Below are 26,345 nucleotides of genomic sequence, written 5' to 3' on the forward strand. Positions count from 1 at the left end.
CAAGGTTTGTTATTGCTTCTCTAATAATTATAGTAGAACTCTCACCTCTCTAGGTTTGATGTATAGTGAGTTGGAATGTAGAAGAATATATACTTCTTGAGTTGATCTCCTTGTCTTGCTTCCAAGATTCAAGTAGAATGGATATCATAGGGTTTATGATAAGGATATGGATTAGTTTAAGACATGGAGAAGATAAGTGAAGAATAGTTTCTCCAATTATTGTTACTTGGTTTCCAATTCAATGGATGTTCATATGTTATGGCAAGGAATATCATGTGGTGATCTTTAACAAGATAAAGTAGTTGATCATTGAGTAAAGTGTTAGTGTGTTGATTATTAGTTCCATTTGATCTAACCCCTTAGATCAAATCATCTATTTCCAAAACAAGGTTTTCACAAAGTCACATTGAGGTTTATAGCGCTTGACTTGATGAGCTACTTCAATTCCACCAAGGTCAAGTGAAACTTCAGTTACTGTGACTGTTTTACTTTAAAGCGCGAAAATTCCCCAGATTTTCTATGCATGAATGCAATGCACACATCTGTGTCCTCTATTTTTGTAACCCCATTACCTGGGATATTACAGTCTCTACCCCTTAAACTAAACTTCGTCCTCGAAGTTTGAACTCTCTCACGTTTCGGAGTGTGGATCTGACTTGTGCAGACTAAATCTTTTCTCGAGCTCCAGGGTGATCTTACTGGATATAATTGAATATATCCCTTGTCCAGATTCTTCCTGGAATCCATTAGGGTTTGTCTCTGAACCATGGTTCTTACTTTGATTCATTGATCTCTTCCAACTCTATAAGCTTGTTTCCTTTCTCCTTGAAGATTCAATGATTGAGACTTCTTCTGATGCTGCTAGTCTTAACTGAAGACTAGTTTGATAATAAACTCCTAATTGATAAATAGGTCTTTGTTTTCCCTTACTACCAAAACTGCAATAATGGTACTAAGTAAGGTACTTAACATGGGATGGTTGTGATGGTTTATTTTCCTAAGAATGGATTAGACTCATTTAGTCCATCCAATCATGGTTTATAGTTGATACCTATAACTATTTTGTGTTCTTTAGGTTCCATGAAAGGAATCATTCTATTAGTCTTTGATGTTGGTATGTTCAATCTTTTTCATTCTTTGACCATCTTGGGCTTTATTGGTCTACGGTATTTCCTTCGTCCAACTTCATTATATTTAGCTTACTTGAGCTTCCGTACTTCTGAGTAAATATTACTCACTTTCTCCCGTTCTAGTCCACTTCTTACTTCCTCGAGGTATGAACCTCGGGTTCTGGTCTGACATCCTTCTGAAAGTAGTGCTCAACAATCTTATGAAAATAAGATTGAACTTCCTCTCAGTTCAGACCTTCATCATCTATCTTGCTCAAAATATTGAGTTTTTTGTACTTCCAACTCAATGTTTACTCTACCCCTTAGAGTTTTCTTATGGTATTCAACTCCTTTTCTTCCAACCATTGGATTTATGGTTAGAATATTGGTCTGGGTCTAGCTTATGGGTTGTACTTTTCTAAGAGTCTCATTAAGTACTGTGTGGTATATCCACTCAGTTGTGGACTTCCAATGTGAATCCTTCAACTAAATGACTATAGGTCATTGTTATTTAGTTAACAAAATTTTATTTGTTCACAGCTTCTTGGTACAAATAATCCAATGGTGGACTACCTGATACCAATTGTGGCTATTTGTTATCTAAAAATGGATTCTATTATAGATTCTGATCAACTGGACGAGACATCTTCTACCTTATCTCGCAGTATTGATCCTATACCACAACTGTGGTCTTCTGATTCCAACTATGGTATTCTTATCTCTGCTATGGTTTCATATATCATCTTCCTTTCTTCAGGGTTTATTGTTGCAAGAAAACCACTAGCTGACACTATGAATATAGTATCCTAAGTGATTTCCCATGCATTCCCTCTTCTCTGTGGACTATGGATCTGCTTCAGCTTCACCATAATCACCAGATTTCTCACCTTCATGCTTCTTATGTACTAAAGTACTCCTCTGTTGAGGTAAAGCATGAATTTTTATTGGTACTTCCTTCTGAATATTGTGGTCGCTTCCCACACGCTTCCTTCTTCTGATGAACCTTCATCTTGTCTTCAGAATCTTCAGAATTCGTCACTTCCTCACACAAATACTATTACCCTCTAGATCTATAGCATCAAGTAAGGACTTGATATTGCAACATGCATTTGCATACCAAAGTCAAACTTCATGTATGGATCTAGTCAAACAATGAAAATCCAATAAAATCCAAGAAGATTCAGCTTTGTGTTTATAATACACACCATCATAAGCCTGAATATAATAGTTGAGTAAGACATCTCTAAACATCAGGCTGAGATGTGTAGTATATAACACCATATAATATAGGATTATATCGTGATATTTAGCACGAATATATGGGATTTTACTATTTGTCTCAACATTTACCTTAATTGCACAATTGCAATGAGATAAACTTGACACAAAGTGGTTTGGGATGGTTAAGGTTAACCTAATTTTATCTGGAAGTACTACTTAACTTCCATTTTGTTGAGGACTACTACACATGATATGTCTGTTTCTAACATCATTATTCTAGACACATAACTATGGGAATATAGCTCCTATACTTCCAAGTTATTGTACCATAAGGCTATGGTTCTGATGTGCTTGGCACACTTCCCATGGTTTTGGAATACAATTCTTGCACTATTTGTTTAGCACTTGGCTTCTTATTGTACTCCTCCTAAATACTTTAGAGGTTCTACTTCATCACATAATGATTCTCAAGTGAATCATATATGACTAGCAACTCTACCATGTAAGTAGACAAATTTTATTCCTATCACTCTTCCTTACTTCCCATGATTGACTCATCATGGTTTATACTACCTCGTATAACTTATATTCATCCCTTACTATCAGTTGTTTCGCAATTTTAGATAAATTTTACTTACCCATTACTTAACTTGGTCTACATCTTCTATTAGGACATCTTAATTATCTTTATCACTTGATACTACTCCTATTACAGATCTGGATAACTCTTATTTAATCATAACGTATGTTGGTACACATCTTCCAATAGGATAGCTTCCTTATGGTTGTATCCTCTCTTTGGACTACCATGTATTGTATACCAACTGTGATCTACTCATCTATTGTTTTAAGGACTTAATGATGTTCTACATGTTTGGAATTAGCTAACCAACTTTACTTAGGAAAGATAGATAAAAAATTGACTCAAGTGTGTCAGGATTATTCTCAAGTGAATATCCATCTCAAGTCATATGTAGTATTTGGTTTGACTAAGACAACTTCCTATAGACACTACCAATCCTATAGGTCTCCTTTAAAGGGTTTTAATCCTAAGGTCAAAGCATTTGCTCTGATACCAACTGTGGTGACCCGGCATACCACTGCATGGTGTAGTATGCAAGTCTGATATAACACCAATGAAACACCGTTCCACTAGTATTATATCGCTCAGAGTGGTACAACAGAAACATATGCGGGTCCAAGGTATGTCTATAGAATTACAACATTGACTCTGTTACATAATATCATCACAGCCTCCTACTTTACAATGAGGTAAATCTGCAAATAAACTCCAGAAGAACGACTCGTAGTCTAATCTATCACGAACTCTATTTGTAGAGTATTTGACTAGCTATAGAGGCTATGAATAGATTCTAGCTAAGTAGGAGCTAGGTTTAGGAAGCTAGTTCCCTTCTAGGGCTAAACTAGGTTTTCTCCTTGTTGGATGTGGTATCTGACTCCTCTGACAGGGTCCTGTCTCGTGAAGTAGTTGTTGACTCCTCGGCCTTCGAGTTGCACTGTAGATCCTCCTTCGATGCCTCCATATCTGCGGGGATTTAAGAGTGGGATGAGTACGAGCGTACTCAACAAGTTCATTATAGGAAAGAGGTGTTTAATGCACTAGCTACGGCATTAGACCAGAAAGTCTAATACCAATGCAGGTTTTCATAATCATTTCTTCAAAAGGTTACTTTTATTCAGAAGAACTATGTCCGTCAGCCTTCACCGGTTTACTAGAACTTCATGGAGCTCCTTTCCGGCCGCGTTCGCAGTTCCATATCCCGGAACAGGGAGTGACAGGTCACGGTTCTTTACACTCTGCAGAGGTGTGTTGCTTTACCCATAAGAGATCTTAACCTTGGTGCCAACCGAGCCGCGTGCTTGTCCACACTTCCTTTGGTGTGAGGCCCGGTATAAGGTCATAGCCAATCATATTCCTCCGCTGCCTCATACACCCACCCTTTGCTGCAAACTCCGACCCTGGGTCCTCGCCGGTCCCATTATTCCCACTTACGGGTGGACCCCGACCACGACAACAGTTCAGGTCTCTACCATGAACTCCTTCGCCGGCAGCTGCAACCCATCATAGACCGCAATTACCGTGGGGACTTCATCGGGACCCCCACCCTACCACTTGTCCTCTCTTGGATCAAGGGTACCACTTGTCCTCTCTTGGATCAAGGGTCTACGGTAAAGCACATCCGTTGATGTACAAGAGGTGGAAATACAATTGACTATTCCGTCCCACTCCAGATCTTATGGTTAACACGGGTATTACGGCACAAGAATCACTGGCGACATTTGTTGTTTAATCCTAGATGGATATAAACCCTTGCAATGGAACCTCCACCATATCAACACAATCCATGGTTCCATTGCCCACCACATAGTCATATTCATAGTTATGAAAATAGTGGTTTTGGTTTTTATGCAATAGTGATAACCATAGTACTTTGCAAGTAATTTGATAGAAATACTCAAATGACATGAGCAAGTGATGAACTTGCCTTTCTTGACTGCAAGATTATGCAGACAAGGTCTTCGTTACGCAATAACTCCAAATTCTGAAATAGCATCATCGTCCGGTAAGGACGATGTTTAAAAGATTGGCAAGGATGCAATAATGCATAAGTATGAGATGCAATCGCTCTAAGCGTGACCTAACCCCGATGATTTAGGATCAGTAAGTTGTAATGATTGGTTCAGGGTGTGTTGCACTTTTAGAGTGATTCACATACAAGGTTCTTATTCAGGTGTGATTACTTGGTATTATAAACAGGTAATTAATAGAGCATAATAATCAATTGAGCACACAAAGAATGATAATTGGCATAATGTTAACAAGTAAAGAACAGTGGTCAGTTTTAGTACTATATGGCATGGTTAATGATTAATTATCATATACTTTAAAAGAATAACTTTTGAAGAACATGTTCTTTATTAAAGAACAAGTATGATAATTAGGTTGAGGGGTTTCTATGGTTGACTATGGTTTCATTTAGTTTCTGGAGTAAGTATTAGATATTAGATGGATCCTAACAAGGTTGTATTTATCAATACCAGGTGGAGTTATGCCTAGGCATCCTAAGCAATTAATTACACATGGGTGCTATCAAGATTGGTTTATCTTGCTAGTGATAGCTGGCTAGGGTTTATAGGTCCTTATAAGCAGGGTTGATGATGATTCCTTATTTTCTTCAAAAGAATAACTTTCGAAGAACATACTTCTTAGGTAATAAGAAGTATATTAATTTGGATTGAGGTGGTCTAGGTTTTACTGTTGGTTCTATTAAATAAGAAATAATTGGCTCCTGAATAGGATGGTTGATAAGTATCTGATATTAGTAGGGTTTAGTGAAATATGGTTAAGTAATGCTCAAGATTTGGCCTAGTTGCCCCTAAGGTTCATCACATTGATGTGATGCTAATCATGGATAGTTAAGGATGGTGGTCATGGGAATAGGAACTAGGGTATTACACTTGGTTGATCCTACTAGATCAACCAGTTTTATTTAGATGTGAACATAGCACAGCAATTAACTAGTGATAGGGTTCTAACATTTTATGTGGTCATGGCAATTATTTAGTTGCTATTGTGGTTCTATGTTTGAAATTTAAAGTATCATGATCACATGTTCTAACCTAGGATTTAGGTTAGAAACAATTTAAGTTTCACATGTAATAATGGAACTAGGGTTTGTGCATAATTGAATTAGGGTTTTAGGGTTCCACATAAAATTATGAGGTTATCACTTGGTTTAAAATGGAACTAGGGTTTCCTAATTACCCTGCAATTATTGGATTCATAACTTCATTAATAAAGTTGAAGTTATTAATAACTTCAAAATAAAATAATATTCAATTTGGCTTTTTACTATTTTTAAATAATTTACTAATTAGGGTAATCATTAATTAGGGTTTTAAATCCTCCTGATAAGGATTAATAAATTAATAGTAAAGGAAAATTAATTTTTAATGTTTTCCTTATTTACTTACTGGTTTTTATTTATTTTAGAGGGTTTTACTAATTATTGAATTTTAATTGAATTTAGATTTAAAAGAAAAGACTTAATTATTAAGTATAAAACAATTAAATTTTTATTAAAAATAAAAATTTCATATTATATTTTTTTTTGGATAGAGTTTTCTTTTCTAAGAATTTTGATATCTTATTTATAATTTTCTGAGTTATGATGAATTTCCTATAAATTTGCAAAGTTTCAGATATTAATGAAATTTTGAAATTTAAACAGGAATACAACTTGTACCGGTTCAGTTCTAACCATAGACAATGACAGATGGGCCCGAATCCATGTCAGCGGCCACATAGACAAAGACTGGTCAAAAGACCCCGTGGGGACCCACTGGCCACGACGCTCTCGCCGGCGGCTTGACGCCGGCGGCCAGAAAACGGCCGCGCTGCCGATTTAAGGCCTCCCCGGACGAACTAGTACTTGATTTCGAATCCCCACAACGTTCTGAGACCGATGGTGGTAGCATTGCTTCCCGCCGGTCACCGGAGATGGCTCCGGCGAGCTCAACTGCGGCGGCTCAATCCGGCCGAGTAGCGGGATTGCGCTACGGTTGATCCTAAGACGAATAAAAAGGTGCATGAGATGCGCAAGATCGACCTGAGGCGGTTGGTGAGCTCGGTGAAGCCTGGGGTAGTCGGAGATGGTGATGAGGTCGCGATTTCCGGCGATGGCCGGCGGACTGGATTGGCTTGATTGCGGCGATAGAGCTTTCCCCTTCTCGATTCCTTTCTCCTAGACACTCACTGCAGCATCGCGCTCCTCCTCATGTACTTCACGGACGGTGGGGTGCTTCACACCGGAAGCTAGCCGGAGTTTCTTCCGACAGAGGTGGTGGCGGTGTTCGGAAGAGATTGAGAGATAGAGAGAACGAGAGTGAGATAGAGATGACGGCAAAGATTAGGGGCGTCTCGGTGCTCCTCTCCGTGCTATTTATAGGACGAGGCGAGCTCGACGTGGTTCGAAGCGGTGGCGCGGGACGTGGCCGAGTCTCTTCTGTGCGTTGTCGACATTGGGGAAGAAGAGGTTCTTTTTTTTCTTCCTCAACGAATCGATGCGAGGGTCTGGGTTGGTTTTAGTCTTGGGCTGGGCTTCGTTGGTGGGCTGCTGCTGGGCGGTGCCACGGGCTGCACAACCAGGTAAGGTCTGGTAAGCCACTCCCCTTCTCTTTTCCATTTTTTTCTTCTGTTTTGTATTTTCTATTTTTTTTCCATTTTGAATCTAGTTTAGTTTTGTAGATCTATTCCTGGTTTAATTCATTAAAATATCTCAAGTAATAATTGCCTTGGTAATTTAATTAACATACTATGTTATAGTATTTAGCATTAACTCTATCGAATATCAGAAGAAGATATTCTCCATGGATATGAATGATGTTGTTAAATTTTTATGTGTTCATATTATTTCTATATAATTTTGTAAAGTCACCTGGTGATGATTAAGTATTTTCATTTAGTATTTCTATGTAAGAAATAATTCACATAGGAAGCTTTATTACTTAGGTTCTTATTTACGATGGGAATCTCAGAGATATGATTTCATGTGGTTAATTATTTCCATGGGTTTGGAACTTTAGTTTTGTTTTAATCCAGAATTAGAGATATGGTTTTCTTAAACCCTTGTTTTTGAAATATCTAGGGTAGATCCTATTCTTCTCTGGATTTATGTATTAGCTCAAGATGGATATTTGGGAGCATAATTTGATTTTATTACTTATAATCATCAAGTAATGCACAAGTTAATTTGAGCTACGGACATAGGTTTTGTATATAATTCACTACCATATTAATTTGGCTAGGATGACTCTCCCTTACCAATGATAGGTGGTTCATCTCAAAATATGATTAAGATGGCCACAAGTGCTTGGCTTAAACAAGGTCTTGGTATAATGCAATTACTTCTCTATTCAGGATATTGGAAATGGTTTTAGGGTTGCTACTGATATCCCTATGATTTCATGTGGTGAATGAAATCAACTTATCCTATTAGGATTTAACTTATCCTCACATACCTCAAGAGCATGATCATGGATTAGGCATGATCAACTTGTTCTTAATAACTTTACCTCAAGTTCTTGGGGTTATGATCATTACTCAATTTATAATGATCAAGATTTGGCTTCCTAAGTTATCTCTCAAGAATTAGGTTTCTCAATCCCATGATCAAGCATTGTCTTGATCAATTAAGGTATAGCACTTCTATTTTACTTTCTAGGATAGGCATACTATGGTTGTCTCAACAGTTTATATCCCAGGAGAAGGCCTGAGATATTCACTTAGAATTCTTCTCATGAATGATGATATAACCATCTGGGTATAGTTCTCTCCCTCACATTCAAGTGTTGGCTTAACTTTCTTGAGTGTAACACCTTAGTTTGAGCTCTCTCTCTCATAGGAATAGTTTATTCAAGGTTTTATGGTGTACTCCTAATATCTTCTTAGGTATCTAGGCTCAGGTTCCATTTGTCTAGATTAATTGGGTTAGTCTCTTCCTCACCTTATCAATTCATGGATATGGCATTATTCCATGTGATAATAATGTATCTCACCACTCCAAGATGAAATGGTTGTTCCTAATACTTTAGTTCAAAGGTTGTCCTTGATTCTTAAATAGGTAAAGCTTGGATTGATATGAATGGTCTCACTCATTTGGGAAGGACTTTAATACTAACCTGAGGTTAGGCTCTATAGAGATTGATGTGATCATCAATGTCTATGTTAAATATAAATGGTTTATCTCTCTAGGAATTGTCTTGGATAATATCCTAGGGTTTCTCTTGAGGATAATGTTTTGAATACTTGGATGTATATCCAAGGTTTGGCTCAAGGTTTGTTATTGCTTCTCTAATAATTATAGTAGAACTCTCACCTCTCTAGGTTTGATGTATAGTGAGTTGGAATGTAGAAGAATATATACTTCTTGAGTTGATCTCCTTGTCTTGCTTCCAAGATTCAAGTAGAATGGATATCATAGGGTTTATGATAAGGATATGGATTAGTTTAAGACATGGAGAAGATAAGTGAAGAATAGTTTCTCCAATTATTGTTACTTGGTTTCCAATTCAATGGATGTTCATATGTTATGGCAAGGAATATCATGTGGTGATCTTTAACAAGATAAAGTAGTTGATCATTGAGTAAAGTGTTGGTGTGTTGATTATTAGTTCCATTTGATCTAACCCCTTAGATCAAATCATCTATTTCCAAAACAAGGTTTTCACAAAGTCACATTGAGGTTTATAGCGCTTGACTTGATGAGCTACTTCAATTCCACCAAGGTCAAGTGAAACTTCAGTTACTGTGACTGTTTTACTTTAAAGCGCGAAAATTCCCCAGATTTTCTATGCATGAATGCAATGCACACATCTGTGTCCTCTATTTTTGTAACCCCATTACCTGGGATATTACATTGGCTTCCTGCCGGATCCGAGCTTGGATAGCATATCTGCCGCTGTGTTATCATCCCGCCTGACGTACTTGACTTCGTATCCAAGGAAATGTTTGGCGATCTCGTCAACTTCGTCTCTATAGGCCGCCATGACGGAATTTCTGGCGTTCCAGGTTCCGGCTACTTGCTGTGCCACCAGGTCTGAATCTCCGCAACATATAATGTGCTTGATCCCTATCTCCTTGGCGTTGCGCAATCCGTGTAGTAGAGCCTCGTATTCCGCCATATTGTTTGTAGCTTCGAAGTGTATCTGCAGAACATACTGCAGTTCTTCTCCGGTGGGGGACTTCAGGGTGACTCCGGCTCCCGAGCCTTGATGCTGCTTGGATCCATCGAAGTGCATGACCCATGTCTCAGGTTCCGGCTCCTGGTTTGTATCCGGAGCTTCTGTCCAATCTGCAACGAAATCTGCCAAGACCTGGGATTTGACCGCGGTCCTGGCTTTGTAGTTGATGTCGAAGGCGGATAACTCAATGCCCTATTTTGCTGTGCGTCCTGTTGCGTCAGCGTTGTTGAGAATCGTTGACAGCGGAGCCTTGCTCACGGCATTCTTGGATGCTCTGGAAGTAGTGTCTCGGCTTCCTGCTGCCTAGGAATACTCCGTAGGCTAACTTCGAAAGTGAGGGTAGCGCGGTTTGGATTCCGTAAGGACTTCGCCGATATAGTAGACTGGCCTTTGGACTCCGTACTCGTGACCTTCTTCCTGTCGCTCCACCACGATGACGAGGCTGACGACCCTGTTGGTAGCTGCCAGGTAAAGGAGCATAGGCTCTGACTCTCCTGGAGCTGCTAGGATAGGTGGGGAGGTGAGTATGTCCTTCAACCCTTGAAGAGCTGCATCCGCTGCCTCGTCCCAGACAAACTTGTCTGTCTTCTTCAATAACTTGTACAAGGGAAGTGCCTTCTCGCCAAGATGGCTAACAAACCTGCTGATTGCTGCGACACAACCAGTGAGCCGTTGCACGTCTTTGAGACAAGTTGGCCTTTTTATGCACAAAATTGCCTTGATTTTTTCCGGGTTAACTTCGATGCCCCTGTTAGAGACAATGAAGCCAAGGAGTTTTCCAGCTGGTACGCCAAAGACACACTTCAGCGGATTGAACATCATCTTGTACCGACGGAGGTTCTCAAAGGTTTCTGTGAGATCGCTGATCAAGTCGGATCCTTTCCGGGTCATGACCGCGATGTCGTCGACGTAAGCGTGTACGTTCCGGCCAATTTGGTCCTTCAAGCACCACTGCATCGTACGCTGGTAGGTGGCACCTGCGTTCTTCAAGCCAAAAGGCATAGTAACATAGCAGTAAGTGCCAAATGGGGTAATGAATGAGGTCGCCTTTTGGTCAGACTCCTTCATCCGGATTTGATGATACCCGGAATACGCATCTAGAAAACACAGAAGTTCCGCCCCTGCCGTCGAATCAATGACTTGGTCAATGCGCGGCAGGGGAAACGGATCTTTCGGGCAATGTTTGTTCAAGCCAGAGTAATCGATGCACATTCTTAGTATTTCAGTGTTCTTTTTGGGTACAAGGACGGGATTTGCGATCCAATCAGTGTGGATAACTTCTATTACAAAACCTGCCTCTAGTAACTTTGCTAACTCCATTCCTATGGCGCGGCGCTTCTTGTCTCCAAAGCGTCGCATAGCTTGCTTCACCGGTTTAGCCCCCGGGTTTATGTTGAGGTAGTGCTCGGCGAGTTCCCTTGGTACTCCGGACATGTCAGAAGGCTGCCATGCGAAGATATCCATGTTAGCGCGGAGGAACTCGACGAGCGCGTCTTCCTATTTGGGGTCCATGTTGGCTCCGACCGAGACCTGCATGGAATCGTCGTCTTCCTTGAAGTTGACTTTCTTGGTCTCTATCGCGGCCTTGAAGGAGTTTTTGTGCTCGGAGATCTGCTTCTTGGTGGTCTGCATTTCAGTCGGATCCACCGCGGCTCTGTAGCCTTTCAGCTCTTCTCTAGATATCACAGACTCTGCGAAGGTGGCTTCGCCTAACTCGCACTCATGAGCCTTTTTGTAGTCTCCGGATATGGTAATCATACCTTTAGGACCCGGAATCTTGAGCTTGTTGTAGATGTAGCACGCTCTTGCGTGGAACTTGTGGTAGGTGGGCCTGCCGAAGATGACGTGGTAGGAGCTCTTGAAGGGCACAACTTCAAACGTGATCTTCTCTTCGCGGAAATTGTGAACATCGCCAAAAGCCACGGGAAGTGTGATGCTGCCGAGGGAATTCGCCTTCTTACCGGAACCACGCCATGAAACTCGGTGTTCTTTGTTTGAGCTGTTCCTTGGTGAGGTTCATCCGCTCTAGAGTCTCCAGGTACATGATGTTCAAGCTGGCTCCACCATCCATGAGGCACTTGGAGAAGTCATACCCGTCTATGCGGGGACTTACAACCAAGGCGTAGCATTCTTTTGGCACAATGGCCGGGTGATCCTCCCTATCAAATGTGCACGGGACTTCTGACCACCTGACATACTGCGGCACAGCCGGAACTGTGGCGTTCAGGATCCGGGTAGCTGATTTGGTAGCGCGAACTGTTGGGGTTCCGAGGAAAGTGTGGTAAGCCCCCACGCTCTTTTTCTCGAATGGGTTGGATTTACCTGCGGACCCTGCCTTGGGATCCGGCGAGTTATCATCCTCATCCATTGCCTCGGAACTATCTTCCTCTTTGTCCTTGTTCTTGCCCTTGCCTCCCTTGCCGCGTGGGCGGTGCTTCCGGGCTCGCTTGTATCCTGCCTCCGGGTCGTTCTTTAAATCATTGACCCACTTGCAGTTGCGGTTGGTGTGAGTGGACTTCCCTGTAACCGGATCCAAGTGGGCCAGGCAGGGCATGTCTCTGTACTCCTCATAGGTTTGCGGGGCGCGGGATCCGCCAGCTGTGACTTCAGTGCCGTGCTGCTGACCCCTGCCGGCTCCGCCTCCACGGCCGCGTCCTCTTCCGCCTCCTGAACCTCCGCGTTGAAACGCCATGGCGACCACCTCGGATCCGCCACTCTTCTGGTCATCAGGGTTCTTGCGCTTATGGCTGCCGCTGTTGCCGTTATCACGGTTCTTCTTTTGTTGATGTAGGGGGATTGCTGTAGCTGTGAGATCACCGCCTGCGTCATCATCGGCGGCAGTATGATCACTGGCAATGGAGATCATTTCATCCAAAGTCAGTTTGTTTGAGTTAGCCAAACGAGTGAGCGTATGCCTCAAAGAATCCTCCCCTTTGCAGTCCACCAATGAAGGCGTACATGGCTGTGGTGTGGTCGACGTTTCGCACTCGTTCCTGCATGCCAACCATCGTGTGAGGTAGTGTCTTGAGGTTTCTCCCTTCTTACGGATGCAGGCTTGCAGAGTCGCTTGCCGTGGCAGGTCTTTTGTAGGTGCCTCTGAAGTGTTTCTCGAAAGCGGTCTTTAGGTCGAACCAGCAAAAGATGGAATTCTTCTCGAGGTCACTGAGCCAGATCCGGGCTGGACCTACAAGGTACAACTGGAGCATGCGGCAGGCGATGTTAGGGGTTCCTCCGGCGAAGGTTACTGCATTATAGTAATCCTCAATCCAGGTATCCGGCCTTTCGGTGCCATCATAATGCTTCAGGTTTCCGGGTAGCTTGAGGTTCATCCTTGGCTTTGGTTTCTCTCGAATCATCCTGCCAAAGCACTTCGGACCGATGTAGTCGGTTCTGTATTCGTTAAGGCGTTCCCGCGCGTCGCGCGGGCCGTGGCGAGGAGATTGTGAGCGAGAGCGAGATCTCCGGCCGTCGCCTCCGCCTCCACCTCCGCCGCCACCGCTAGGTGGTGGTGAGGGAGACCTGCGAGGTGGTCGATCCGACTTCTTGCTTCCGCCTTCCGATTCTCCTCGGCCTTCCCGGTGCTGGCTCCGGCTTCTGTGGCTGCCTTCGCCATGGCGCTGGCTGCCCTGGTCGTTCCGGCTCCGGCGAGGCTCCGGGTCGCGGCTCCGGCGAGGCTCCGGGTCGCGCTCCTCATTCCGACTCCTCCTGGGCTCGGGCTCACGATCGTTGTTCTGGTTCCGGCGAGCGCTCCCTGTTTCTGTTTCTTGGCAGCACGTTGTCGCGGATAACAATCCCACCATGCCCTGGGGGCCTGGTGTTTCCGGCTGGACTACGGCGGCGAGGGGGTCGCGGGTAACCATTAGGCGGAGGAGAGGGGTTGCGGTACTTGTCTCGTCCAGAGTACATTGCATCCTTTCCCTTTCTTGGATCTGATGGAGGCGTCCTTGATGGGACGGGGATTGGATTTGGGTGCTCTCTGGCTATCCTTCTGCGTTCCAAAGATCCGGTTCGCGATTCGTCATCTCGATGGCGACCGTCGTGCGCAGTGGAGACGCAATGCTCCGGGTTAGATTCCAATCTGCGTGAAGTGTCTGCCTTGCTCTGCTGCCTCATTGCTGAAGCGATGAGCGTGCGAACGTAGTCGATGTCGATCTCCTCGTTCTTTTTCTTCAAGATCTCTGCAGCCTTCGTCATATTGTCCTTTGGGGTTGCGAGCGGCTGCTGTTCGACAGGGGTTGCGAAGTTGATCCTGCGGGGAGGGATTGCTTCTCTGATGATTCTATCAGCCTCCGCCTGTGCATAGGTCATTTTCACCTCCCACTCTTTTTTCATACTCTTGACTTGCTCGAGTGTTGCGGTGATTTCGCGATCCTGTCTTTCAAAGTGATCCATGAGATGCGCAGCTTCTTCCCTCTCATCCAATATAGCAGCTGCGGTATTGGCGATCTTCTTGGCTGTGGCCAGCATCTCCTTTCTAGTGGCCTCTAAAGCCTCCGGATCTGCGGCGTCGCCCGAGGTTATGGGCTTGTTAAGAATATCCGAGCGATAAACTGCATCCATGCCTGCTTGAGCAACCATCACTTCAGGTGACAGGAGTTCCTCCGAGGAAGAATCCCTGCGGGGTCGCTCCCGTGACATTGGAGATCCTTGGCGGGATGGCTGAGGGTCGGATTGGTTGGTTGCCCCTTCTGATCCAGGTTCTCCCAGCGCTGCTACGGTTGCAAGGACTTGCTTAGGCTGGGCGGAGTCGACTTCAGGCTGATCACCGAAACCGTACTCCCCTAGCTTGCGGTTGAACTCGTCAGTATCCATGGAAGGGGTATCTCCCGAAATTGGGCTCAGATTGCCCAAAATCGACTCTTCAACCGGTGTTTCGCTTTCTCCGACAGGCTCAGCCTGATCCGGATCCGCGTCGTTTTCCGGTGCCTCTACCTGCTCAGGACCAGCTCCGTCTTCTTGAGGGGCGGTTCCGGCGGTATGGGCCAAGAAGTGTACGAAGTGGCACCTCTGCTTTTCTAACACCTGGGAGACCCAGACGGATCTACATTGGTCTTCCACCGTTGTTTCCTGCTCAGGGGCGGATTGGGTGGGCTTTGAAAATTCCAGATCCGAGGCGGAATCTTCCTTGGGAAGCTCCTGCATCTCAGATCGGATCTTCGCGACAGCGTCCAGCTCTGCGGCGGTCGCGTCTGCGTTACTTACCAGTGGGTTTCCGTCGGAATCGACGGTTTCCCCGATGAAGATGTGTATGCCGCCAACTGGGACGATGGAGAGCTTGACAGGGTTTGTCCTAGCCAGAATCCAACACCCGTCCGGAGGGACGATCGGCAGATTTCCGGCGTAGAGGACGCGCCCTACAGCGATGGTGTCGTCGTAGCTTCCCATGGCGGAACCCTCCCGGTTCCGGCCTCCAGACGCCGCAGGCCCCACGGTGGGCGCCAACTGTCGTTGCCTAATCGACGGTACCCCGGAGGAGGGATCCTCACGAGGGGGAGAAGAAGTAGGGGCCATAGGGCGGAGTGCACACGGGACGGTGGTACGCGATTTACCCAGCTTCGGAACACCTGCACGATGACAGGGCCTACTGCTGCTTGTCTGGAATTATCTGGGCGCTTTCGCGATGTTACAATGAGTTGAGATTCTGCCTCTAGGGCTCCCAGGATCCGGCTTATAAAGGCGCACGGATCTAGGGTTTACATGGAGAGTCCTACCCGGATACAGGTTTCCTAACTACGGTACAATGTCTTGCCGTGTACGCCAAGGATCCGCCCTTCCATCTACGTCGTACCGGATCCGGGTCCCTTAATGGGCCTCCGTGGATCCGGGTTCCTCCTCAATGTCGGTTGGATCCGGCTCCCTGCTCCTGGGCCGGACATCTTCCGTCAGGATCAACAGCAACTGGGCCGCCCGATGGGCCACATGCCTCACCACCATCTGTGGGCCACCCGGGCTTGCCGGATCTAGGCACTGTCGATGGTACACCCATGAAGTATACCCACAACAGACATCCTATATGACCCTATGTTTATTGAAGAGAAGTATCATCATTAGTATCATGTACTAAATTTGTTCATCAAGAAACATATGGATTCATGAAGTGGAGGGTACGATCCATACCAATCTCTGAAGTTGATCAAAGAGGACCTGCACATGATCGAAATCCAGGGGAAACCTTTTGATTTGGAACGGGGAGAGATGGCTGAGTGGACTAATTAAAGAGGCGGATTACTAATCTGTTGTACAATTTTTTTTTGTATCAAGGGTTCGAATCGCTCTCTTTCCGATCCCTCGGATCATTTTGGACTTTCAAATTGGAAGGAATTCTAAACCCCGGATTTTCTCATAAACAAATGTACGAAACAAATTTAGTTTATAAGGAAAAAAATGAATTGAATTTTTACTCCTCACGCCCAGGATTTCGCCCTGGGTCATTAGATAAGAATCTAAAGGTAAAGAGGGAAACAAAGAATATTACTATTGTATAAACAAAAAGTTTGAGCGTAAACATTACATAATCTCCAAGACTTTTTTTAAGCTGCTGTAGGTATTTCTGCTATGCTTTGGGTTCTCTGGAATGGTAAAAATGGGGCTTGTTTCAAAGGAGTTTTTCCGGCTGATCCTATGCATATAATTACTAGGATAGCACATAATATTTGAGTTGGCTTACAGAGGACATAACTTGGAGACAAACAGCGAGCAGGTAAGTTGCTGCTGCTGGTGGCGAATGAGTTCTTCCATTGCAGCAAAGGATGGACTTTTGGAATCTGGAGGATGGAAGTTTAAAACTCTTTTACCTATTTGGATGTTTGCTGAGGGTCGCGACATGTGTTCTTCCATTGAAGCAGTTGCTTTTTGATTATGTTATCCTTACTTTGGTTTAGTGTTTTTGGCTGTTGGCTTGCGGACTGGTGAACTGTAGTTTGGTTGAAGTTGAGATGTTTGAATTTTAACCCGGGAGGGAGGTTTTTACCCCAGGGAGACTGTGTGTGGGGTGGTGTTGATGTTACGGATGCATGTTCTGTTCGGCATTTAATTAAAAAAAGCTAGGTCTTTGGCCCTTTATTTGAAAAAGAATTCAGGGGAAATAATTAAAACTCCCTCCACACAATGTGGCGACCACCAGACCCGGACTGGGTTAAAACAAATACAAATGGTGCCATCGACATGTAGGAGATGAAAGGTGCATGAGGAGGGGTTGCTCGTTCTCACTTTTCCTTCTTAGGCGCATGAATTAAGCCCTACAAGGGTGTTATAGATCCTCGCATCGCCGAAGTCATCTTTGAAAAAAATGAGAGGTTTCTCTCATGTGGTAATGAAGATGGATAGCTTAGAGGTAGACATATGGGGTCTACGTGTCATACTGATAGTTTTGTTGTGGCGCCAATCTTAGATAAAGTTGGGAGCTGAGTTATGGTTTTAAATCTTTTTTTTTTCCATATAGTCATGTTAGGCGTACTGCTGATATTTTAGCTCATATGTGTGCTAAGCTTGCTTGCACCTTGGAGTTGACGAGATGGTAGATGGACGAGAGTCCTCCTTTTCTTGTAAACGGCATGTGTGATGGGTGTGTACCGAAGAGAAATGTCTTGGTCACATGCGCGGGAGGTCCCGTGCATGCTTGTACCGTTGATACTCAGCTTTAAGATTCATGTCACCCTGTTTTGCCAATTTTCATTGATGAATAGTGTGTTTCAGTTTGAGCAAACACATAGAAACCTAATGTGATACCTAATGACATCGTGCACGGGAGGTCCCGTGCAGGGGACTATTGCCAGTCTCACCGGAAACTCCGTTGAATAAAAAGCTCCCAAAGTTCTGCGCAAAAAAACAAAGGAATTTCTACCAGAGTTTTAGATGGGCCAATCGTAAACAGATATGATCGGTCGAACCTAATCAGAAATCACCAGCCGTTGATCGATCTGCAGGGCCAGGTCCAACTCCCACTCCCATGCCGGGCCAGGCTTAACTAGCAGTAACGGGTGGAGTCCGTTCATGGACCGGGTCCAACCCGACGCGCGCGACCAGAAGAAAATCGACGCACGCACGAGAAGACCGCACTCGCCAAGGCAAGGGAAGGTATCACACCGAACGACCGCAAGCAGGGGAAGCTAGCTAGCTAGCTAACTTGGCCAGCGTCCTTCTTGCAAGCGAAGCAATTCCTCCTCTCGTGCCGCACTCCACCCACACGTACATATATGCGCACACAACGCATCCAAGTATTCACCAGCTTCATCGATCGAACCCCCTCACCTGCACCCAAGAGCAGCTAGCAAGTTCACCGTCTGAATCCCGAAAGCGCCGCCGCCCGCCGTCGATCAGCTAAACATGGCCGCCGGAAGGACGTACGTCGACTTCGTGCCGTCGCACAACCTCGTCGAGGAGAGCACGAAGCAGACCCTCGTCCTCAACCTCCCAGGTACGTACATGCTCACCCACTTGTGGATTTTCTCGCTTCAGCTCGCTAGCTTAGCTGTTCTTCTCAACAGTTGGTTGTGTTTCTACTGATCGATGCGATGCATTTGCGTGTGATCGCTGCAATTGTGCAGGGTTCCAGAAGGAGCACCTGAGGGTGCAGATCGACAACTACGGCCGGCTGAGGATCAGCGGCGAGCGCCCGCTCGAAGGCGGCCAGTGGAGCCGCTTCCGCAAGGACTTCCAGGTGCCCGACGGCTGCGACGCCGGCGGCATCCGCGCCAGGTTCGAGAAGGACAGCGTCCTCCACATCACCATGCCCAGGCTCTCCCCCGTCGACCTGCCCGAGGACGACAAACACGTCGCCGAAGCCGCCGCTGCCGCTGCTGCTGCGGAAGAGAAGAAGCGCCAGGAGGAGCAGGAGGAGGAGACGAGGACGAAGCGTCATGAAGAGCACGGCAGCGACGACGATGAAGGCGGTCACCAGGAGATGGCTGCCTCTGGCGCCGGTGGCACGGCCTACGGCTTCGCCAGGGACCGGAGCGGGATGGTGCGGAGAATGATCATCGCGGTGGCGCTGGCCCTGGTTGGCGCTGCAGGCATGTATGCCAGGTACAGGCTGATGGATCCCTCCGGCGAGACGGCGCCGGCACATAATGCCACCGCCGGCCTCTCCGACTACTGATCAACGAACAAGCTGAATTCACAGTGATGCAGATACATTGATCACCACACCTGGCAGTGCAGAATTCGCAGTGGTGTGGGCGGAGATACGTGGCTACATTAGCCGTCTGAGTGTATATCGTGTAAATATGATCTCACTCTATATCTTAAATGCTTGATTGATTCTGATTGTACACATACTACCCTGTCGTTGAAGCCAGAAAAATATCAGACATGACACAATGTATACGCGTGCCACTGTGATTATTCTGTGCACGCAAAAAGTACCTGAAATGTCGTTTCTTACGAACAATTACCCGAAAGAAACCAGGAATGTGAAATGGGTGTGACCAGTTAGTTCCCGGTTGACTGATGTCACCTCGTTGATTTGAGCGATTTAACCTATCACCATTGGTTGAACTGTATCTTGTACGCGCATTGGAAAATCTGCAACATGCAGATGATACAGTCATATGCATAAAAAAATGGTCCTTATTATGCAATCAACTTGAAAATGCATCTCTACGTGCTTGATGATGTTTGGCTTCAAAATTAATTTTCAATATGGAGATCTTCCTTTCAAGTATTTCGGAGTTCCTATGACTTATGTCGCACTTCAGAACAGCGACAGTGACTAGTACTTTCTTGTTGCAAAACGCATAAAAAAAGGTTAATTGGATAGATGTCATTGCAATTTCCAGCTATTTGAGAAACACCACTACAACTTTCAACTTTTGAAAAACGCCATTGCAGTTGTCTATACATCCCATGAATGTCATTACGCCCATTTTACCACACATACCACACAATATACACTCGTAGTTTTTTCCTACATATGTATACACTATGTTTTACACCCAAAACAGCTTACGGCATGCATGATTGTTGTCTGACATCTGTCTCCACATCACTAGCAAAGAGTAATAAAAGCACAGTTTATAGTGATATGATTATATGAGTGTCTGTAAGCACCGCAAAAGCTAAAATATATTGTTTTACCAACTAAATAGTATATGATGGATTAGCACAACATCACTCCACTCGTTAGAAAATATTAGCAAGCAAAGAGAGAACTTTATAGGTGCTGCTATTTTATTACAAAAGAAATATCATAAATTAATGAAATAATTATTACACAAAAAATGAGCCGGTAGCACAAGCTAACTCTCATAGGGACCACTGTGTCTATGTATGTACAGCGGAAATACAAGTGTATATTGCGTAGTTTGGTGTTAAAAATGGCAAAATGGTGTTTGTGGAATGTATAGAGAATTGTAGTGGCATTTTTCAAAAGTTGAAAGTTGTAATGGCGTAGCTCAAATAGCCCAAAATTGCAGTAGCGTATACCCAATTAACCCCATAAAAAACATAGATGCTTAGATTTGTAATTATGTTTCCTAAGGTGCTAGGTTAACAATGTTGGATTCATGTTTGTATGTCATTCCCTCTTGCTATATCTCTATGTTTCTTCTAAGTTAAACTTTTGTTGAAGAACTGGATATGCTTTTGGGTTGGGAAAAGAAAAGGCTCATTACATGTTACGGTTAAGTAGAAAATATTTCGTAGATCCAGGTCCAAAGTTGGAGTTGGTTTCAAGCTTTGATAAGAAAACATCAGTCTCCTTTGTAAGTGGTGGTGTAAGTCAGATATTCATGCAAAGAATAGTGAAGACAAAATATCTATGAAACAAAATTGTAGCCTCGATGAAGACTAGATTAAATGATTTTACCTGCAGAAGCTCTTTTGAAAGTTAAAGAAACCTATTTCTCCGGTTGTAAAGTTATTTTGAATAGGGTAAACTTAGTTAGATTATGGTTAGACCCCTAGCTCAACTCCACTGCAATTGCTTATAGTCATCCTCTGATGTTTCACATTTGTCAAGAAGAATATCATAGTGTTTCTCAATTTATGAATGTGAACTTCAATATCCCTTTTAGAATGATATTTGCTTCTTGACCTCTTGGGTGTAAATTTCTTTAATAATCTTGCTCCGCAAGTTCCGGGGTCCTAGGTTTCAAATGGTTTGATTTGGTCTCTTAATTCTAACAACATTTTTGTTGCTCATAATAAGGGAATTTGGAAGCTAAAATTCCTTTGAAACAAATCTTTCTTGGACCCTGCTACCCGGCGGCGCCGCACGGGAGCTGTTTCGTGCGGCGGATGTCTCCACATGCATTTCTTTCCCATGCATCACTAAAAAAAGGTAGAAGTGGATGCAAAACAGAAGTGGCAGTGCATGTGATCTTTACTATTAAATTCAAAAGCGACCGTGGTACGTCCTACCGACCGAAGCGTGAGAAAAAACGACGGGCTGATTGAAGCGATTCACTGGTTCACGGGCCAGGTAAGAAAACAATCCGATTACGAATCTAATTTGGTGGCCGGACGATTCCCTGAACCCGTCAGCGCCGTCACCACTCCCTGTGTCTCGCGCTCCATCGGCACGTGCCCGATTCCTATTACAACCAGACCTACGACGCCATTCTACCAGCTTCCGGACTTATGAATCTTGTCACCAGTAACACGGAGCCACGAAATTACCTTAACAGTGTGGCCGTGGTGGCGATTCTTCCGCATGGGCGGCTTACAGCTTCTACTTGAAGATGTGCGTTTGCCTGCTGGGGTGTCTCGAGTCTCTTCCTGACGCTGGGGACGGAGGAGATCATAGGAGATCATAGAGTCGGCGACCAAGGGGGAGGTAACGACTTGGTGTTGGAAATTTGGACTCAGTTCAAGTGGTCGTCAGTGATTTTTCAAGGTCTAAAAGGTTCTTCTTCTCCTTAGTAATGCCTGGTCTGAAGACAGTGCTGATGTATTTGCGGCTCTAAAGGATGGCCATCCAGCCTATCCAGGAAACATGGGCATTGGAGCATAGTAAGAACAAGGTGCACGAGGCATTCACATCGCAAGTAGTACTGCTTCACCTTTTCTGTGCAATTTTCCGAATAGGCGTATCTTCAGGATGGAGACTCTGATTAACATATGGAACGCAGAAGGCTTCATCTTGCTTGAGATGACCTTCGATTTCTTCCCCGGTGTTATTGGGCAACCAGGGCCCCTATCGTGGTGGAATTGAAGAGTACAGAGTGGACATGGGTTCACCACCAAATCCATCGTGCGCCAGATCGATAGCAAGTCACGTCAGGTGTCCTCAAGTTTGTGGATCTCTACAGGTTTGTCAAATGTTAATTTAGCAATTTCAGTGAATTAATACAGTCTTATCCTTCCATTACATACACATCTAAATCAGGCTAGGATTTTAATTTGTTGTATATGCTGTAGAGAAAAGCAATAGAAGAATCTTGCGATGTGTGTTCATGTTTCACTACTCATTATTTATTTGCTTACAACAATGTTTGGCATGACACAATCCAATATTGAACGTTCCTGCAGTCACAAGACAGAACATCACCTTAGCCCATAGCAACGCATGGGTATTTTGCTAGTCAGATAAAAAGGTTCTTTCTTTGTCTCTCCTGTATTGGCATACTTGTACGGTGATATCACAATGATTCCTTTGAGTTCAAAATTTAAAAAGTCTTATCTCTTAAACCATTTACTTAATTAATGATCAGTTTTCACCGTTGGCTTTCTCGTGTTGAGATCTTCGAAACTAAATCTCATGTTTATATGTTTCCACAAATATTTTTTTCATCAGTAATTACCAGATTGCCATCACATAGCTACAGATTATGCACCACTAAGTTAATAAGAATCGCTTACTCTAGATTATGCAAAACTTAGTGATTGATTAAGTAGGTGACATTATCATTTTCAATGTTGCTTTTCTTAACTTCCTTTTTTCAATTACTAAATTAACCTAGCATGATTATCAGATTAACCTAGTGCAGACTATTCAAGAGTATCATCCCAAATTTCCCTGTACCAGAATTTTCAAAATAATAGTCACCGTATTATTCTCTGATGGTCACCAGATTATCCAAAAAGCACCTAACAAATTAATTGACCACAATCAACTGGTTATCCTAGAACCATACAATTCACAATTACAAGATTAATTAGTCTCTTTCATCAAAATGTCCCAGCAGTAGCTACCAAATAAAATTAGTCATAATAACCATGATCCTAGCGGTAGCCTAAGGTCACACACTCACAATTACTGGATTATCCCAAACAGCTACCAGATAAAATTAGTCATAATAACCCACAATTACCCGATTATCTAAAAACAACTACCAAATAAAATTAGTCATAATAACCAGATAATACTGGCGGCAGCCACCAGTCACACACTCATAATTCCCCGATTATCCCAAACAGCTACCAGAATAATAGCCATAGCTATAAGGTTATCACAACAGTAGCTACCAGATTGAAAACACTTACAGGGATGGATACGCTTAAACTTGACATGTAGCCTAATTGCGCGCTCGTCCTTGCTCCGCAGCGCCGGTAGCTGACGAGTTCGGAGTTGTGTGCACCCAGATAGCGATAGGCAATGGACACCTCTTCCTCGCACACATATATCTGCGCTCGTTGGCGAAAGTCTCGCACGCATGTCTCGGTGTGCTCGTCGGCGATGATCTCCCTCCCGCGACGCATGCTCGCCGGCGGTAGCCTCCCCGAGCGTCCCCCGACTCGTGCTCGGCGAGACGACGGCCTCCCCCGACGCATGCTCAACGGAGGCGGGCTCCCACGACGCGTGCTCCACTGCGGCGGCCTCCCCCGACGCTTGCTCACCGGAGGCGGGCTCCCTCGACGCGTGCTCCACTGCGGCGGCCTCCCCTGATGCTTGCTCGCCGGCGGCGGCCTTCCCGACGCATGCTCCGCTGCGGCCTCCCTGAAGCTGCTGGGCAACGGGTGCCTCCGCGGCCTCCGCGGCAGCCGAACGACTGGCGCCTCCTCCTCTGCACTTCAGCGGCGGCCCAGCGGACGCCTCCACATCAGCCCAACGACCGGCGCTGCTCGAGGGGGTCGCTCTCCTGTAGACCAGATAGTGTGCGGTGGGGAAATAGTTGGGACCAGATAAGAGATAAGGTACATGGCCACTATTAAGGGGACGCGTGATTTTCTTTCGCGAATCTCCGCGTGCCGCCGCACGGAAAGAGAAACGTGCGGCGCTTGTGTGTATATTCTTATGGTAGTTGTTTTAAATGTTATTCTAACTAGAGACAATATAAGTTCTCCTAAATTTTCCTTTTGTGAAAACATTATTATGTGTTCTTTACATGTGTTATGGCAAGGTCTGTTATGGTTTCATGCTTTTTTCCTGCTGGAGAAAAAAATGTAGTCTCTCTAGTTAGTTGTTGTTTGCTCTAATAGTACTTTGGCGTGTGCTTCATGCGAATAATCTATTAATTTATAATCTTTAACTTATTTTTCTCTGATATCTTTATTATTAAAGGGAGTAGCCCGGTTAGATTAGCAAAATCTCCAGAGGCCACAAAATAGACAAGAACACGAAATTTTATCTTGAAATTTCTCGTTTGGCCGAAAAGAACATAAATACGAATGCATAGTGAATAATCTCTTAAATTTCTCTTTTGATTGAAAAGAACAAATATACGCATGCACAGTTATGTGGAACTGTACAACGACCATGGCTAAAAACTTGTCAAACAAATAAAGTAAATGGTTTAAGTACTTGTATCACTGTCTAATTAACTACGTGTAGCCCTGTCTGTAGCGGCGGAAGAGCTCGTCGGTCCTGGCGGCGCGGAACGCGTAGCAGCCCATGGCGTAGACCACGAGCAGCGCCACGGTGGCGACGATGAGGACGACGTCGGCGCGGCGCCACTCCCGACGGAGGTTCTGGAGCAGGCCGGCCTTGCATGAGTCGCAGGAGTAGCAGAGGCGGTCCTGGTCGTTGCTCCAGGCGGCGCAGTCGGGGTCAGCGCCACCGTCGATGGGGCTGATCCAGTTGGTCGCGGTGATAAAGGTGTAGCCGCATCTCGTCGGCGGCTTGCAGCACCCGGACTGCATCGGGGAGAGCCACGCGGCGAAGAAAGCCTGCGGCGCGGTGTACGTCTGGTTGAGGTCCGAGCAAACGGGCGCGGTGGTGGCGAGGCACGTCTTGATCTCGTCCCACCTCCCCGGCGCGTCGACGCGGCGGCGAAGCCAGCCGGAGTAGTCGTCGAGGTCGTACTCGAGGAAGGCCCGGCCGGGTACGGGGCGGCCGGAGGAGCCAGTGGTGGCGACGAAGACGAAGACGGCGAGGCAGGCAAGCGCGGCGATGAGGAGGAGCATGAAGACGAGGTAGGCGAGGAGGAGCCAGGGGAGGCGCCAGAACGCGCCGATGAAGCCCGCGAGCCCGACGGCCAGGACGGCGACGCCGAGGCCGATGAGCGGCCACTGCAGGATCTGGACGCACGCGTTGTCGGCCTGCGTGGAGAGCCAGATGCCGGCCGCGATCACCGGGATGGACAGCAGGGCGGCCAGCGCATTGATGGCCGCGGCGCCCATGTAGTTGAGCGCCATTGCACGCGCGCGCCTGAGCTAGCTAGCCGTGCACGCGCTCGATCGATCTCTATATGCGCTCCTCCACTGCTGCACTGCACCGCCGGCCGGCCAACCTGATAACCTGTGATGCTATACGTGCTGCTGATGGCAAATACTCCGTATTTCGTTCCTTCCTTCCATCGACCGATGCCTTAAACTTAGTTTTCTTTTGCTGCTTTTGATGGAGCAGGAATGTATGCGCGTGCGTGAGAATATATTCATGCTGCACACAGCTGGTATTCTTTGCTTCATCTGGAGTTCACTATCTCCTGTACTACCGTATGCGAATATACCTGCCTGAAACCTGGAATAAGGAAATCAGTTCATTCTCTCGGTGGGGCTGTAAAGAGCACATGAACAAAAATATGGGGTGCACGAAAGGTTCTAAAACTAATGTACAAACTCAGAAAAAAACAATTTTGGGATCAATTTTTTTTTCTCGCTTTTGAAAACATAACAAAGTGCAGTATTATTCGGTGAAAAACTACATGTGGCTTCGTGTGCCCTTGCAGCTCCTAGGAGCCATCGTGGGGTTCTTTCCGGTCCTCCTATTCTGGTGTGTCAAATGTAAATTCCATGGTTGTTAGGCAACAGCCAAGAACGTCGAAAGAAGTTCACGAAGGTCGCCGCGGTGGCAGACAAGAGGCGGACGGCATAGGGCTTTGCCAGGGATCGGCGCAAGATGATGCAGATACTGCTCCCCGCCGAGGCAACAAT

General features: G+C 45.2%; 2 protein-coding genes and 1 long non-coding RNA gene across 3 annotated transcripts; 1 reads left to right on the forward strand and 2 right to left on the reverse strand.

Annotated features, from left to right (window-relative positions):
• The first annotated feature begins 18,330 nt into the window (after window positions 1-18,330).
• LOC127296783 (uncharacterized) lies at window positions 18,331-19,365 on the forward strand. The gene is made up of 2 exons (XM_051327001.1): window positions 18,331-18,510; window positions 18,641-19,365. The coding sequence occupies exons 1-2, from the start codon at window positions 18,420-18,422 to the stop codon at window positions 19,189-19,191; spliced, it is 642 nt and encodes a 213-aa protein (XP_051182961.1). The 5' UTR covers window positions 18,331-18,419; the 3' UTR covers window positions 19,192-19,365.
• On the reverse strand, window positions 19,359-24,282 carry LOC127347946 (uncharacterized). The gene is made up of 2 exons (XR_011743997.1): window positions 23,517-24,282; window positions 19,359-19,616 (listed from the first exon to the last, which is right to left on the reverse strand). It is a non-coding gene; the product is annotated as an uncharacterized lncRNA (long non-coding RNA).
• A 362-nt stretch (window positions 24,283-24,644) lies between these two features.
• LOC127296782 (protein TORNADO 2-like) lies at window positions 24,645-25,790 on the reverse strand. The gene has a single exon (XM_051327000.2). It carries the CDS (start codon window positions 25,605-25,607, stop codon window positions 24,795-24,797), a length of 813 nt encoding a protein of 270 aa, XP_051182960.1. The 5' UTR covers window positions 25,608-25,790; the 3' UTR covers window positions 24,645-24,794.
• Window positions 25,791-26,345: the final 555 nt, after the last annotated feature.

The sequence above is a fragment of the Lolium perenne genome, chromosome 4 (assembly GCF_019359855.2).
Source record: "Lolium perenne isolate Kyuss_39 chromosome 4, Kyuss_2.0, whole genome shotgun sequence".
Classification (NCBI taxonomy): Eukaryota; Viridiplantae; Streptophyta; class Magnoliopsida; order Poales; family Poaceae; genus Lolium; species Lolium perenne.